Source organism: Azolla caroliniana, unplaced genomic scaffold, assembly GCF_043228905.1.
Source record: "Azolla caroliniana isolate FFs.n. ecotype wild unplaced genomic scaffold, voAzoCaro1.0.p SCAF_1, whole genome shotgun sequence".
Taxonomy (NCBI): Eukaryota; Viridiplantae; Streptophyta; class Polypodiopsida; order Salviniales; family Salviniaceae; genus Azolla; species Azolla caroliniana.
The window spans coordinates 25,816,176-25,834,353 of NW_028230436.1; the positions used below are offsets into that span (position 1 = coordinate 25,816,176).

At 41.9% G+C, this 18,178-nt stretch overlaps 1 protein-coding gene across 1 annotated transcript; it reads left to right on the top strand.

Moving 5' to 3' along the window:
• The first annotated feature begins 15,247 nt into the window (after positions 1 to 15,247).
• On the top strand, positions 15,248 to 16,824 carry LOC147869279 (early nodulin-like protein 14). The gene is made up of 2 exons (XM_087323959.1): positions 15,248 to 15,467; positions 16,142 to 16,824. Exons 1-2 carry the CDS (start codon positions 15,248 to 15,250, stop codon positions 16,555 to 16,557), a joined length of 636 nt encoding a protein of 211 aa, XP_087180085.1. The 3' UTR covers positions 16,558 to 16,824.
• The last annotated feature ends 1,354 nt before the right edge of the window (positions 16,825 to 18,178 follow it).

Below are 18,178 nucleotides of genomic sequence, written 5' to 3' on the forward strand. Positions count from 1 at the left end.
GGCTCATATGGTGAATGCCATGAATAAAGTCTTGAAGGATTGCATTCCGGACATCACAATGCCATTCTTGGATGATATTCCGATAAAAGGATGTTCGGATGAGGAGAAAGATGAATCGAAAGATAAGGAAGGTTGTAGAAAGTTCGTTGCGGATCATATGAAAGATTGCGAGAAGGTGCTTCAAAGGCTCGAAGATGCGAATTTGACATTTTCGGGAGAAAAATCCGCATTCGGGCAACCAGAGATCTTGGTGGTAGGTCACTTGTGTGGAGCATACGGCCGAAAGCCCTCGCCATCCAAAGTGAACGCAATCCAAGACATGAAAGAAGAATGCGAAAACCAAACGGAGGTTCGAAGGTTCCTTGGAGCGTGCGCGTTTTATCATATATGGATTCTTCACTACGCTCATGTCGCCGAACCGTTATATGGACTACTAAAGAAAAGAATAAAGTTCGAATGGCGAGACGAGCACACAGAGGCGATGCAAAGATTAAAGAAACTGCTTCTTGAAGCTCCGGCACTAAGGAAGGCCGACTATGCCGAAGGGAAGCCAATTTACGTGACCGTAGATACGAGCCCAACCGGAATCGGGTGGGTCATCAATCAAGAAGGTGAAGATAATGCGCGATATGCCGTCCGGTTCAGAGCAAAGGTTCTCAGCGAACGGCAACAAAGATATGCCCAAGTCAAGCGGGAACTTTGGGGTATTGTGTCGGCAGTGAAGACGGACAAAGATTACCTAATCGGGTCAGAAGTGATAATAGAGACAGATTGTCTCCCAATTCTCGGAATGGTCTCGGGATGTGCGACCCCAGATCTTGCTATGCTAAGGTGGATCGCCTACATCAAGTCTTTAAACCCAGAAATCCGTCACATCGCAGGGAAGAAGAACGCCATGGCTGACATGCTATCGAGGGCAAGATTTTCAAACGGAAGTAACATGGTTTCGGAAGATGAAGATGTCGCCCTCGACTTCTTCAAGATGGCTCGATTGTCGGCGGAAGACCAGGACACGCAAACCCTCCACGCCTTCAACGAGAACGAGTACGAAGGAGAGTGGTTACTCATCAGTAGATTCCTAAGAACATTGACGGCAGATGCTTCGTTGACAAAGGAGGAGGCCCTACGAATCCGAAAGAAAGCTTACCGATACTTCTTGAAGGGAGGATTCCTTTGGCGACATCCAAAAAGAAGGACAGGAATACCACGTCGAGTGGTGGTAAAGAAAGAAGAGCAAGAGACGCTAATGACCGAATTCCACGAGAGTGCTTGGGCAGGTCATAGAGGAACATGGGCGACGTTCGAAAAGTTGAAGGAGAAGTACTGGTGGCCAAGCATGTACAAAGATGTACTCCATTTCGTGTCCACATGCAAAACTTGCCAAGTATATTCAAATATATGTCATCGTGATGAGTTAAAGCCGACATACCCACTCACCATTCATTTCAAATGGATGGTGGATCTGGTCTCGATGCCAATGGGAGTGGGACAAATGAAGTACTTAGCGCTCGCAAGGGAAGACTTGACAAATCAAGTGGAAGGACGAGCCTTGACAAATAAGACGACTTCAACCGTTTGCAAATTTCTACTTGAAGATGTTGTTTGCCGATATGGATGTGTAGGGAAGATAGTGGCCGACCGAGGGGAGTTGGACGCGCACGAAGCGACGGAGCTCTTCGAAAGACTAGGCGTGAAGCTCTCCCTCACGACTGCCTACAATCCGGAAGCAAATGGGAAGATCGAGCGAGGGCATGGACCTATCGTTAAAGCCATCGTACGGGCATGCAACGGTCGAGTCGGGAATTGGCCACGACTATTACCCTATGTCTTGTGGGCCGATAGAACGACACATAGCTCGGTGACAGGGTATATGCCGACGGAGCTTATGTATGGACAAAAGCCGATTATGCCCATCGAAAGGACGATCGCCTCATGGGTAGCGATACCGTGGGAGAACGAGATGAACCGAGAAGAGTTATTAGCGGCGCGGATAAGGCAACTTGAAAGAAGACCTGAAGATTTAGAAAAAGCGCGAAAGATGATGAAGGCAGCCCGAGTAAAGAACAAAGTTCGGTTCGACAACACGCATCGACTTCGTCCCAAGAAGATTGAAGAAGGGGATTGGGTTTTGGTCTACGACAGCACCCTTGACAATCAACATAGTACAACAAGGAAGTTCGCAAGAAGATGGTTCGGGCCGTATGTGGTGACAAGTGCCAACGATAATGCCACATACCACCTTGCGGAACTAGACGAATCAAGGTTGGTCGTACCCATTGCGGGAAAAAGAGTAAAGCTTTTCAAGAAAAGACAAGACAAGGATCCTGACCTCGATTACCTCGACGATGAACATAATAGGCCAGATGAAAATGAAGACATGGAGGAATCTAATTGATCATCGTAGCCGAAATCTCACTTCTTCTCTTCTTGGCACGTACCGAAGGACGTGCGGTTTGGTGGGGGTGGATGTCGTGAAGATTTTCGGCAATAGTGTGAAAATCCCATAAAACGTACAAAATCGAGTATGAATCATGTAATACAATAATTGTGAAGATAACATTTTTAATATCTAAAGTACAAAATGATGGAGGTTTCGAATGCACTTTATTACACGAGAAATGGACAACTAAATGTCAAGATATGAGGGTATAAAGTTTGTGAAAAGAAAAGAGAAAATTGTGAGATATCCCACATAGGCACGACAAATACGGCTCTCATCATATATAAGGTGAAGCAAAAGATATTATCTTCGTGTCTATGTGTGGAGCATAGAGAGTTCAAGGTAACTTGAACTTAGAGTGGAGGTGGCTAGCTACTCGTAAAGGGTTTTGGCCAACCAAAACCGGACCCGCGATGGAGCCGGTGATCCGACCGCAATCCGATGTCGGTATTCGGCGTCGGCATCCGGCGGCAGCACCGGTATCCGGCGTCGGCGTCGGCATCCGGCGACTAGATAAAATAAATATATAAAAATATATACATATTTACATATACAAGGAGGGCAAGTATGGATTCGAACCTTGCACCTCCAAGTTAGGAGTCAAATGGCTTACCATTAAGCCATAGTATTTAGTTGAAATTACATTTCTATCATTGTACTTTTACATGTAAATTCTCATCCATGAGTGCTAAAATGAGTGACATGGTTAGCATGCACCACATGTAATACTTAAGCGCCAAATGGCAAACATGCAATTTATGCATGCCTTGTACCCTCACATGCATCATATGCATGAGAGCATCTATAAAAGAGGGAAGGGGGAGGAGAAAAACACGGTTTTTTTTTATGAAAATTAAGAAGAAGAAATTCGTTATCAAATCAATCGTGTAATCTCATCTTCTCTCTTTCCCAATCTTTCTTAAGTACTTTCTCGCCAAACGACTCTAAATCCTTCTGGTCCAGAACCCCGGCGGTTCCGCCTCACGATCCGCGCGTAGTGACGGATCTTCACGACAGCGTCATTGACTTCAAGATAAGTATTATCTAGCACTAGCTTGTACCTAGGGAGTTGGTCATATTAAATGACAAGTCAGTTGACAGAAAAGGAATATCTCCACTACTATCAACTGACTTGCACATTTAATGTTATACTTAGACCAAACATAGAAAGCAATCCACTTTCTTTTCATAGTGGTTGGCTTGATTATCAGTCCCCACTAATTTTGTAGTGAGCTGGTCCATATCCTATCTAAGCTCTAAGGTGTGAGTGCATGGGAAAATTACCATTGTGAGCTACTCTCATATGTAATAGAAGTTTTGTTTTCATATATCTCATCTCTGTAGTTGTAACTCTATATACCTATCTAATCGATTCTCAATATTTCTAACAGATGAAGAGCGAAGTGTTTACACACTTCCAAAAATTCAAAAGCGAAGTTGAAAAGACAACTGGCTGCCATGTACGATGTCTTCGGTCAGATGGAGGAAAGGAATACTTCTCCGATGCGTTCACGACATACCTTCAACAAGAAGGAATTCGGCGAGAATTCACTTGCCTACACACACCACAACAGAACAGTGTAGTTGAACGCAAGAATCGACACATCCTCGAAGTAGCAAGGGCCATGCTAAATGAGAAGCATATGCCCAAGTCATATTGGGGCAGAAGCTGCAAATACCGCAGTCTACCTCATGAACCGGTGCACAACATCTAGAGTGCACGAGGTCACCCCGCACGAGAAATACTATGGGAAGAAGCCGGATCTATCCCATGTAAGGATATTCGGTTCCATTGCATATGTGCACATTCCCGATGAGAAGCGGCAGAAGCTTGACCCAAAATCAGAGAAGTGCATCCTCGTGGGGTACTCACTCGAGAAAAAGGGGTACAAGTGCTTCAACCCCTCTACTCGGAAGACTCGTGTAAGTTGGGATGTCGTCTTTGACGAATCGACATCATGGTACAAACCCGAGCCGACTCCTCCCAAACCATCTACGAACGACCTCAACAACACAAAAGATGATGATCAACTAAGGTCAATACTCGAAGAGAGTCCGATCTCAACCAGATTGAGCGGACCACAAGAGCCTCTCAGCAACCAAAGCACATCTCGGCCAAGTCCAAAGATGGACAAAGGGAAGGCCAAAATGCCGGAATATGAAGACGATCACTTCGACGGCAACGAATCGACTCATTCACTCGATAGTAAGTTCGATGGCTTTGATGTGCCTCTTATGAGGTCATCTGGAGTTGAGAAAGCACTCACATCGGCAAATGAGAAACTTCGTCGCTCCACCCGAGAGAAGAATCCAGTTAGCTGATTCGGCTACAACGACTATATGGCATACCACTATGCCATTATCATGAAGGTGGCAGCAGTTCGAGAACCGGAGAGCTTTGCCAAAGCCGCTAAAGATCCGCAATGGGTCGAAGAGATGAATGAGGAGATGCAAGCTCTCAGCAAGAATGAGACATGGGATCTCATCCCTCACTCACTGCACAAGAAGGCAATCGGCTGCAGATGGATATACAAAGTGAAGTACAATGCCGACGGTTCCGTCAACCGCTACAAAGCTCGACTTGTAGCAAAGGGCTACACACAAGCATAAGGCATCGACTATGAAGAGACCTTTGCCCCGGTGGCAAAGATGACAACCGTGTGAACCATGATAGCGCTTGCAGCAGCGAAAGGGTGGCACCTCCACCAGATGGATGTCAAGAACGCCTTTCTTCAAGGTGAATTAGAAGAGGAGGTGTACATGGTACAACCACCCAACTTCAAATCCAACATTCATCCAAAAGACGTCTGCCAACTCAAGAAGCCTCTCTACGGCCTTAAGCAAGCACCACGTGCTTGGCACTCGAAGATAACACAATATCTTCATCGAATCGGTTTCCGAATGAAAAAATCCGATAGCTCTCTATATGTAAGAAGCAATTCCGAAAGTCTGATCGTCATCATTGTATGCGTGGATGATCTAGTCATTGGAGGTGAGCATCTAGTCGACATTAACAAGGTCAAGTCCCTCCTCTCCAGCAAATTCGAGATAACGGACATGAAAGAGCTCCACTACTTCCTTGGCATCGAGTGTTAAGAATCTATTCCTAATCAATAGACCAAACTAAAGTAAAAGAAGGAAAATAGAATGGATAGAAGAACCCGTTCCACCCGACCACCCCCGAGCTATGATCGAGACATAGCCAACCTACCACCAACATCCCATACCGCCGGATATTAGGATGACTAATACCTTGGAAGAGATAAACACGATCGTCGAGACGAAAGCCTAGGCCGCACCACCGGTGTCTAAGACATCAACCTTCCGACGTAATGTGATTACGAGGGTAGCTAAGCCTCACATTTATACCTTTTCCTAGGCCCCTTGAATAGATGTGCCTTTCTAAAAGGCTCTCCATTCATTGGTTGTCCAAATCATGATAGTGCATGCACCTATCATTCCTTCTATCCAATCATTAGTCCCCTTTTTAACATTAGTGAACATACCCTTCACTAATGTAAATATTGGTGACCTACCCTCGCCAACGTTGTGTACATAACATACTCCCCTACTTCAAAAGATTACACTCTTGCAATATAAAGTGAGGAAATTGTGCCTTAAGAATATGCTTGCATTCCCATGTGGCATCATCAATAGGTTTATCCATCCATTTGATCTTGAATAGCCGAATCTCTTTAGAACGTAAACGTCTAGTACGAGAATCAAGAATTCGTTAAGGAACATGAGGTTTGTAAGAAAAATCCTCTAATGTTACAAGATCTTGGATTGTGATGGTGTTATCACCAGAGCCTAAAAATGGTTTTAGACAACGAATGTGAAAAACTGGATGAATACCAACGTTACGGGGTAAGGCAAGGTGATAAGCAGATGACCCAACTCGCTTAAGGATTTCAAATGGGCCACAATATCGTGGGTCTAACTTAGTGCACTTGCCCGTAGACAATGACGTAGAGTCAGTAGGGACACGCAAAAAAACTTTTTGACCAATAGTAAATGCACGAGGACGTCTATCCTTATCAGCATAAAATCGAGCACGAACTTGAGCCGCCTTGACATTCTCTTTGGCAATATGCAACATTTGGTTCATGTCTTGCAAAAAATTGCATGTACTGTCTAATGTATCACGATGAATCGTGACATGAACTCGAGCACGTGGCTGAAAACCATACATCAACATAAAAGGATTATATCCAATGGATGTATGTTTAGAGCTATTATAGGCAAATTCTAAGATAGGAAGGTATTGCTCCCACTTAGAAGGGGTTTTTGCTACATAAGCTCGAAGCATGTCCGCAATAATTTGATTAACTCGTTCAGTTTGTCCATCAGACTGAGGATGATCTAAGGAACTCATGCTCAATGTAGTTTCTAGTTTCTTAAAGACTTGAGTCCAAAAGTCATTAGTAAACTTGGAATCTCGATCACTAACAATATCCATCGGTAATACATAAAAACGAAATAACTCATCAACAAATTGATAAGCCAATTGTTGAGCAATTACCATGGTTTTGGTAGGAATAAATCTAGCCAATTTTGTTAGTCTATCAATGACAACCCAAATGGCATCATGACCCCTTTGTGTACGAGGTAAACTAACAATAAAATCCATCGAGATACTTTCCCATTTGTTGTAGGGAATATCTAAGGGATGTAAAAGGCCAACAGCTTTAAGTCGTTCCGACTTATTAATCTGACATTGGAAGCATTGAGTTACATATTTATGCACGTTAGAGCGCATCTTAGGCCAGAAAAAATACTCAAGATGAGAACGAGTGTGCGTTGTATTCCAGGATGACCAGCGGATGGTGCATCATGACATTCATGAAGAATTTTTTGTTTTACGTTTGGTAAATGTGGAACACAGACCTTTCCACTACGGTAGAGCAAACCGTTTGTAATGTGAAAGATCGCCTTCGAGGGTAGGGTGCTAGTATCGGCATCTAAACCAAATTTGGCTTTCGTCCAATATTTCGAAAAATAATTGTCATCAAGGTATTTCCCTCAAAGGTGATCTAAAAGATCAGATTTTATTTCCGTGAAGCTAAGCATGTTAACTTCTTTAATGCGACTAAGAGCATCCGCAATAGTGTTCATTAAACCCTTGCGATACCGTATGGAAAAATCAAAATCTTGCATAAGGTTAGCCCAACGGCCTTTATGACCAACAAGATCTAGCTGGTCACAAAAATACTTCAATGATTGATGGTCTTTTGTAACCACAAATTTATTTCCATAGAGATAGTGCCTCCATGTTTTAAGTGCATGTATTACCACAAACAACTCTTTCTCTTGAACTGAATGCAGAAATTGAGCAGCATCAAGCTTTTTACTTTCAAAAGCAATAGGGTGACCGCCTTGATAAAGAACGGCACCAATAGCATAATCACTAGCATCGGTTTCGATTGAGAAAGGCTTAGAAGGGTCCGGTAATAGAAGAGTGGGAGCCAAACACACATGCTCTTTGAGTGTCTCAAATTATTTGTCAAGTTGTTCATTCCATGCAATTGGTTTGACATACTTACGTGGATAACCTTTTAAAAGTGGTCAGTTAATGGCGTAGTCAATTTGGAATAGTTACGAATTGATTTTCGTAAAAATCCAACAAACCCTAAGAATGATCGCAGTTCACGAATATTACGAGGAATGGGCCAAAGTTTAACCTTTTCAATACAAGAAGGTTCAATTTCAACACCATTTTCCGTAATTAAATGACCTAGGTACACAATAGATTTTTGGAAAAAATCACATTTTGAATGTTTTGCATAGAAATAGTTGTCACACAACTTTTGCAAAACAAATCGAACATGTTGAACATGATCTTGCAAGGTACGGCTATATATCAAAATATCATCCAAGAAGACAACAACAAAATCACCAAGTTGATCTCAGAAAACGTCATTCATCGCTTGTTGGAATGTGGCTGGAGCATTAGTCAACCCGAAAGGCATGACAAAAAAACTCATAATGGCCATAGCGCGTACGAAAAGCAGTTTTAGGAATATCATCCTCATCAATGCGAATCTGATGATAACTTGTCTGTAAGTCAATTTTCGTAAAATATCGAGCCCCATGCAAACGATCAATCAAATCATCGCCACGAGGTAATGGATATGCATTTTTAATTGTCACTTTATTCAAACGGCGATAATTGACACACATTCGCCATGAACCTTCCTTCTTATTAACTAATAGAACCAGCGCACCCCAAGGTGATTTACTATACCTAATGTGGCCCATACTCAAGTATTCCTTAAGTTGTTTAGCGATCTCATCCTCTTCTAATCGACTAAGTCGGTAAGGTGGAATGCTCACAGGAGTAGCACCAGGAATGAGTTCAATTTGATGGTCCACATTACGTTTTGGTGGTAAAGTAAGTGGCAATTCGTTAGGAAACACGTCTTGAAAATCATCTAAAATAGAGTCGAGTAATCGTTGTTCATAATGTGGTAATGGTGTGGCGTCAATATTAAAATAATAAAATTGAAGCGTAGGATCAATTACACACGAATAAATTAATGAACTTGAATACTCACTTAAAGATTTAGAAGACACAAGTGAATGAGAAGGAAGTTTGGAACAGTGAATAAAATGTTTACAATTACTAAGTTCAAATGTGATTGAGTGATTAACCCAATCAATGGAAAAAGAAGGGTTTTTATTAAAAAATCAAGGGTATCCTAAAATGACATCTGTGGATTGTAGTTTCATAACATGAAAGTCAAGCTTCTCCAAACAATGCCACTAATGTATTTGAATTGGCAGTTGACAAACAATGCCACTAATGTATTGAACACTTACATTTGCCATTTGGACTTGATAGATATGATCACTTGCGTTTATGTGGAGTTCCATTTGCTGCACAAAGTGATCATTAAGAAAATTGTGAGAACTACCGGAATCAAACAAGAAATGTGCTTGTGTTCCATTGATATACCCGGCTACTCAGAGTAAATCATTAGGTTCAAGTAAATGTGAAGGAAAAGTGCATTCACATGAACTTAAGTGGTTGGTATGAACTTCAACAACATCAAAAGACTCACCTGTGTGACTCATAGATTTGTCTTGAGGAGGGGTGTTCATTGACTTCCTCTCAAGACGACGACAGGTATCCTTTGTGTGGCTCCGCTTCTTGCATATGCACAGAAGAGGTTAGGTTTCTTGGAGTCGCGGTCAAGAGTGTCATTGGATTGCTTACGATTCCCAGTGAACTTGACATTCAGAGTTTTGGCGAACTTGGGTTTATTGTGGTATTTCTTGGAAGTCTTATGGTACCGAAGTACAATGTTGACGGTTTCCTCGAAAGTTGTGGGGTCCTTGTCATGGACAATCCAATGGTAATCCCCATTGCGAATACCATTCAAAAAGCAAGCAACAAACCATTTCTCACCCGTAAGTCCCGATTTTTGGATCTGGGTCCAAGCATGATGCACATAATCCTCGAGAGAGGTAAATGGCTTACTCGACAACGTGAACAAGTGTTGCGCTTGTTCAGTTTGAGAAGGTGGCTGCAAAAACTGTTTCTTAAAAACATCAACAAAACCTTCCCAAGTTGTGGGTAAGTTCTTTGTAGTCCTTAGGCCGCGCCACCAAGTAGCAGCTCGACCACCTAACTCACGACCGACGTAACCAATTTTTACAGCATTGGGCTTGGGGTGGACCTCAAAGTGAGACTCCCAACGACCAAGCCAAGTGCTAATGGCCTCCTCGGTTCTTTCTTTCTTATCTCCCTTGATTGGCATTACTACGAAAGAAGGGTCACCTTCTTTCTTGGACGCAATAGTCAATTCTTGGAATTTCTTTTCCAATGCCATATTGGCCTACCTCATTTCGGCCAATTGATTCAAGGTAGTAGTGAGCAATTGCTCAATAGTGATCGCAACTTGTGTGTGAGATGCGGATTGGAGTTGAGAGGTCTCGGTCGGAGAGATTGCTCCAACAACGTTCAAAAGTTGTTCCATGATGCAAGTTGTGGGTATGAAATATAAATAAGGAGGTTCAAAAAATACACAAGCAAAATGAATGCTTGAAATTTTGATTGTAAGAACTTTACCAAGAAAGCATGTCACGTCTTTACCCCTCTAGACATATGAGATGTGATTCGAGATCCGATAACTATGGTAACACTATGGTGTTTTAAAAACCATGGGGGGAAACATAGCTAAGATGTCTTTCTCGGATCTCTATCTTGAATAATCATGGCGGCTCCCCGAGGCTCAACCATGGTTCTAACATCAACGTAGTTTCCTAGTTAGCCTTATATTAGAATGCCAACCTAACATGTATTGATATGGTCGAGAAAGTGTATTACGTGAAAAAACAAGTGCACTCGCGAGTAATATTCTAGTCTTGCGAGTAACAAGCAAATGTTATGGCAAATACGATAAAATAAGGCACTACCCATAAGAATAAAGCAGTGACGAAAACAAGGGTCAAAAAACCCATGTGTTACCTACTAAAAAAAAATGTCACAAATAAATGGATGGTGCGAGGTATGCACATATACATCCCAATATGGTGGTTGTAATTTGCGCAATTGTGACATAAGCCACAAATTGATACATGTGGCGGTGGTGTTGTGCGCAAAGATGTAGAACTCAAATCTATGAGTAAAACATCAATAGGGGAACTCATGTGGTTTTACTGGAGTTCTAAGGCTCAATAATATGAGTTAAACCTAGATGAGCCGTTGGAAAAAATCGTTCAAAAAACGGCATGATGCCCACTCAATATTAAAAAATAGTCTACATGAATCGTTACACCATTAAACGTACGTAAATAGTGTAGATGAACTTAAAATAAGGGCAAGAAAGAGAGTTAATTGTGGGTGGGTAAATGACAATTACTAGAAAATCATACAAAAGTGAAACGAAAATTTGTGTAATTAGAAATTAATTAGAATAATAATCAATTAGGTGTATGAATCATTAAGCATGCCTTAAGGTATGAAACCCTAAGGTAGTCGACATTCACCTCCTCAAGACCACCATCTCCCTAGAATCGGCCAATTGATGGCTCAATAAAGAGTAAAGTGGCATAGGTAAGCGACATATACCTCGTTAAGGCCACAACATCCCATAGAATTGGCCAAGTGATGGCTCAATAGAGAGTAGAGTGGCATAGGTAGGCGACATACACCTCGTCAAGACCACAACATCCCATAGAATCAGCCAAGTGATGGCTCAATAAAGGGAAGAGTGGCATACTCAACATCATATGCAAAAGGGCCATGAGGTGAGTGTGTGCGATTAGGGCAAACACGCTCAACCCGATGCACAAGAATAATTATTATCGTAAGAGATGGCTCAAGAGAGGGGAGAGTGGGAGATACATCGCAATATGCAAAAGGGCCATGAGTTGAGCGTGTGTGATTAGTGCAAACACGCTCGACCCGATGCATAAGTACATTAACATCGTATGATGGTAGAAAGAAGAAAGAAAAGAAAAGAAAACATAATACCACTTCCATATGACCAAGAAGAAAGCATCATAGAAAAGAAAAGAGAGATCGAGAAAGAAGAATATTGGGTTAAGAATGTTGTTTTGATCACGTGAAGAGCATGATGAGCCTTGTTAGATCCCCATCGCTCACACACAAAAAACATCAAAACAACAAAAAAATTGTTAGTAAATGCTCTGATACCACTGTTAAGAGCCTATTACTAATCAATAGACCAAACTAAAGTAAAAGAAGGAAAATAGAATGGATAGAAGAACCCGTTCCACCCGACCACCCCCGAGCTATGATCTAGACATAACCAACCTACCACCGACGTCCCATACCGCCGGATATTAGGATGACTAATACCTTGGAAGAGATAAACATGATCGTCAAGACGAAAGCCTAGCTTGCACCACCAGTGTCTAAGACAACAACCTTCCGACGTAATGTAATTATGAGGGTAGCTAAGCCTCATATTTATACCTTTTCCTAGGCCCCTTGAATAGATGTGCCTTTCTAAAAGGCTCTCCATTCATTGGTTGTCCAAATCATGATAGTGCATGCACCTATCATTCCTTCTATCCAATCATTAGTCCCCTTTTTAACATTAGTGAACGTACCCTTCCCTAATGTAAATATTGGTAACCTACCCTCACCAACGTTATATGTATATAACATCGAGGTAATTCGGACTCTAGCCGGGATTATGATCTCCCAACGACACTACATTCTCAACTTGTTATACAAGTTTGGGATGACTGAGTGCAAGTTTGTGGCAACACCTCTCGACCGAAACCTCAAACTAGATGCCAATTCTGGCACCACAGAGTGTGAGCCGACTCAATATCGACAACTGATCGATAGTCTTATCTACCTCATGATCACTCGACCAAACCTGAGCTATCCGGTTGGCCTTCTTAGCCAGTTCATGCAAACGCCACGAGATATTCATTTGGATTGTGCAAAGAGAGTGCTATGATACGTGAGTGGAATGATGGACTATAGCATTCTCTATAAGTCGGCCACGCCAATTCAACTCGAGGGGTACACAGATGCCGACTAGGCAGGCTACAAAGCCGACTGACGATCAACCTTTGGTTTCATCTTCTCCCTCGGAAGTGGAGCCATCTCCTGGAGTAGCAAGAAGCAACCAACAGTCGCTCTTTCAAGCACAAAGGCCGAATGCAGGGGCGCAATGGTGGCAACATGTGAAGCCATATGGCTCGAGAGGATATTAAAGGATATGGGCATTCCCATCAAAGATCTTATTCTCCTTTACTACGACAACATGAGCAATATTTATCTGGCTCGAAACCCGGTGTTCCACGCACGCACGAAGCATATCGAAGTGCACTATCACTTCATTCGAGAGTGTGTTCAAGCTGGTGATGTCGACCTTCAACATATCACTACGAATCTTCAGACAGCCAACATCTTCACCAAAGCCCTAGGAACCGACAAGCTTCGGCAATTCCTGTTAGACCTTGGATTGATGGTCCTTGACTTGCCAATCTTAAGGGGGAGTACAAGCGAAATCTGGATACTGTCTGAACCGGATACGAGCCGAAGCGGACATCAACCGAAGTAGTTGACCAAAGTTGAGCTTGAGGGGGCGTGTTGAGAATCAAGCTCAACCTAGTCTAGTGTGTGAACACACCCTTGAGAGTGTGCACTCAAAGGTCAAAAGTCACCACTCTTATCTACACATTAACTATGTGTCATAGAATCATATTCTATGACACATAACTAATGAGTTTTCACATTCCCCATGACCCATGAGCTTCGGTAGTTAATGAAGAGAGAGAGTGACTATATAAAGCACTCTCCTCCTACTTTGTAATTAGGTCGATTAATCTCCTTTGTAATATACATCTTCTTGAGTATTCTATTGTCTCTCTAATCTATCTTGTGTTTCTCTCTCACTCACTCACACACGCACTCTCTCTCATACACACACACACACACTCACAACACATATCTCTAGTCTATTCCGCTGCACAAGAATCACCATCAATTCTTTACAGAAATCCTATAGGGTCATTTTTTGGCTTTTGACATTGCCCATCAATAAAAGTAGTTCCCATAAATTACAATAGGATCATGTTTATTGTGTATGTCAAGATTGTAGATGAGAACAATATTGAATAAAAGAAGAAAGTATATGATTATGACAATATACATTTGGCCCATGCATTATAGATTGGAGATATTGAGCGTTGTAAGGTTATTAAAACAAAAAAGATGACATTAGTTTTGGTAATAGGGTTATGCATATATTGTTATAAGTGTAACCTTAAGGACCCATTCTAAAACTAATTTGAACGATTTAGGGGGAGGATAGTTCGGAAGTAGTCGCACTAGGATTTGGAACAAACCTATAATGACCTATGACACATGAGAATGCACGTTGATTTCGAAGCCTACGATGTTAGGCTATATAAAGGGGACTAGCTAAACCCCTTCATTATGTCATCTTGAGATGTTGTAGAAACTTTGTGGGTGACACAAAGCTCGTTTTGTTTTGCTTCACGATTTATATGGAGTTTCCTTATAGAAGGAGCAATTGGTTCATATGAATTTGAAAAGGGAAGAGTAAAAAAGAAGAAGCACATAGGAAAGCATGTGCATGCATTTTAGATGGGAAGAAACAATGAAAAGTGGATCGATTGCACGCGATTAGACGGTTCTTGTATCGAGAGGAGTATGCAAACAGGAAAGTGGGTCGAGGTCGCCCAAGTCGTCACATCATGATGAGACTTGACCCAGAAAGATAAACCTCACGAAAAGAGAGGAAGAGAAAAGGCATGAATGAAGGTTCTGGCGGTGGGTAACAATGGCAGCACGAAGCGCGCATGTGTAAGTAAGTAATAGGGTTTAGGGGTGTAACCCTAATACGTATGTACGTATGTATGTATGTATGTATGTATGTATGTATGTACATACACAGAAGATGAGGTGAGGATATAAGGAATGGAGAGAGTTGAGTATGTAGTACGTTCTCCATGTCCATGTTGGTTGGTTGTCCAGAATGAGTCTCTTAAAAAAAGATTTACATCGCCTTTTTTTGGTCCCAAGCAAGATTCGAACTCTCGCCGTTACATTACCTTTAAAAAAAAAAACTCTTCTTCTTCTTCTTCTTCTTACGTTTTGGCCACCGAAAAAAGTAAACCTCACCATATCTATCTATCTAACTATCTAACTATATATATATATATAAAAACAGCCACCCACACAGAGTCTCTGTCTCTTGTTTCTTGTCTCTGTCACCCTCACCATAATACTCTGCACACGCGCCCGCTCGCAGTTTGAAAACAGAAAACAGAGAACAGTGACTGAGCTCTCCGGCTATGGCGGCCTCCTCCTCCTCCTCCTCCTCCTCTGCTCTTGCTCTTGCTCTTGCTCTTGCTCTGCTGGCTTTCCTCTTCATCTCCTCCTCTTCTTCATTGCTCTGTGCTGCCTCCACTACTCACGTCGTGGGCGAGTCCTCTGGCTGGACCGTACCCGACCGCACCTCTGATTACTCTCGATGGGCCTCTTCTCGAACCTTCTACGTTGGCGACGTCCTCGGTGAGAACAGAAAAGAACTAGAAAACCAAACAAATCCTCTTGTCACTTCACATTGTTGTTGTTTTTTAAACTGCTCCTTTCGTATCTCTGATTCCGTTACAAATGTACGCCTCTATGGTACACGTTACTTCTGCGTAGTGTCTTTTCTCTTCTTCTTCTAAATCCGTTACGCATACTATGAACAGATTCGGTTTTTGTATAGGGTTTTAGAGATTCTGGTTTCTGATTTCTGGTTGCGCCATTATTGCCTTGCATACCGACGAACTGAATGCGGTTCTCTCCATATCTCAGCCCACTCCCCCTCCTCAAATCGTAGTGGTTCTGGGCTATGGAGATAAATCTCAAGCAAATCATTGCTAGCTAACTAGCAGAATCAATCGAAACTCACATTTTTAAGTTATACAATTTCCGCCCCCCCCCCTATTCTTTCTGTTATCGATCTTAACTGATCGGAAAAACAGATATAGGCTATGGAGATAAATGCATTACCAGAATCATTGCCTGTAATAGAAACGTGAAGCGAACCATGACATATGCTTCAACAGAAACCCTAAAACACGTATTTTTCTTTCTTTTCAAGCTCAACTTACATATTCCATTGCGCATATATATGTCTTTTAAATTTTAGAAGCTCTCTTTTATGCGACTTATCTTCGTGCTTGATCTTTTGGCAGAGTTCAGGTATGATAGTGCGGAGCACACAGTGCTAAAGGTGACGAGATCGAGCTACAGTAACTGCAATATCACAGCTCCAATGGCGACCTTTGCAGATGGGATGTCTAGGATCACCCTCTCCACCAGAGGCTCTTACTACTTCATCTGCGGTGTCCCGGGGCACTGCGATGCAGGCCAGAAGCTTCAGCTCAACGCAGTTCAGCGACATCATCAAGCTCAGTCCCTCGCATCTCTACCTCCTCCCTCGCCATCGCCATCTCCTTCCCTCTCTTCGTTATCTCCACCTCCCATCTCTGCAGGTGGACCTACCATGTCTTCGTCTTCATCATGTTCATCTTCTGCTCCATCTCCCTTTCTCCAGATTCTCGTTTCCTCCCTCTGTGCCATTTTTCTTGCTCGCTTTTGCTCTATTTAAGCTCCGCTTTCTGTTCCAGTCTTTGGTGTCCCTCTCACTGTTATCTCTGTTGTCGCCATCGCCATCGCCATCGCCATTGTCATTGATTGCCACCTTCATGGAACATTATGTCTCAGTCTCTTTTTTGTTCCTATTGAGCTTCGTCACCATTATTGGTCTTTTTCTTCAGCCTGGGGGTGTCTTTTAGGAGTCCTATCTTCCTGTCGTCTGTGTTCCCCATTGAAGTTCTGCCACAAGAAAGCTTCTTCTCCACTGAGAGTCTTCTGTTATAGGTCTTTGATTTTCTATTCTTCATCTTTCAATCCTGCATAGATTTTAGTTCTCCATTTTGGACCTACTTTGCAACTTCATATGTTGGGTTGCAATTGTATTGTCCCCATGGGCATTCATTCCACCATGGAAATGCAGAGGATAAACATGTTTTTCTTAGTTTTTTTGGCAATGGAGACCTTCAGTTTTTTGGTTTTGTTCTTTCAAAAATCAATTCATGGTAATGGAAGGTATTAAAGACTCCAATGGTGAATCGTGATGATGAACTCTTGTGTCTGCATATAGCATCGATTTATGTACCTGAAAAGATCAGAATAATGAGATGCACATATCAGAACAAGGAAATGGGCATGTTGTTTAATTACACCGGCCAAAAATGTCAAATGGGAATTGGTAACGAGGCCTAATGATCAAAATATGATTGATTGCATGTGGCTATGATGGGGTATGTCTGAACTTAGGGTTTTGCATTATAAAGAAAATATTTTCCATTGAAATGGAATTGTTGAGTATGGTGTTTATAAGATTGGAAGCTTTCTCTATTACACGAATCAAATGTAAAATCCTAAGGAAAAAGAATGTCAAGCAATTGGTAAGGATTTTGATGCATGTGATGGAAAATTTTAAGTGGCCATTCCAACAGTAGTCATGTCTTAAAACTGTTTGCTCTAGGCAATGCTGGATTCCGAACCATCCGAGTGTGAGATTATTTATGTGTGTGACTTGTTTTTACTGTCCAGTGCCCCTAATATATGTATGACCTTGCCTTGGTATGCTACAATAACGATCTAATTCATCAAGAGTGTGCAACCTTTGAACTACCTAGGCTTTGCCACCAAGACCTTGTTAGAAGTAGGAGACTTGTTCTTGCAACATTAACATACAATAGGTTAAACATCTTCCAGACCAAAAATACTTTGGAAACATATCCATTAGAGAGAACCTTCCATTAGGAGAAGGAAATGATATCCACTTCATATGATCAACATCATGGGAAGCTCAAAGATCCCTTAAAAGGTTGAATGCATGTAGAGAGGTAGTAGAGGTAGATTTTTATTGGTGCCCTAGGAGGCCAAATATGAACTATGAGATTTATATTATGTGGAAGTTAGTAGTAAATCTCTTTACATTCACGAGTTATAGAAATGAACATTGTAATTGAGAGTGCACATTGTGATTGAAAGAGAAATGTGTATATATTGGCCCATATTGTGGAGAGCAAACTCCAAAGTAAAGAAATGTATGAAAGTATAACACTCAAACTTGTTGAAGGGAAAATATGTTGTGGTGACTCAAGGCATTCACTTTGAGCACATGACTTCATGTAAGGGGAGTTGTATCTTCATGTTGA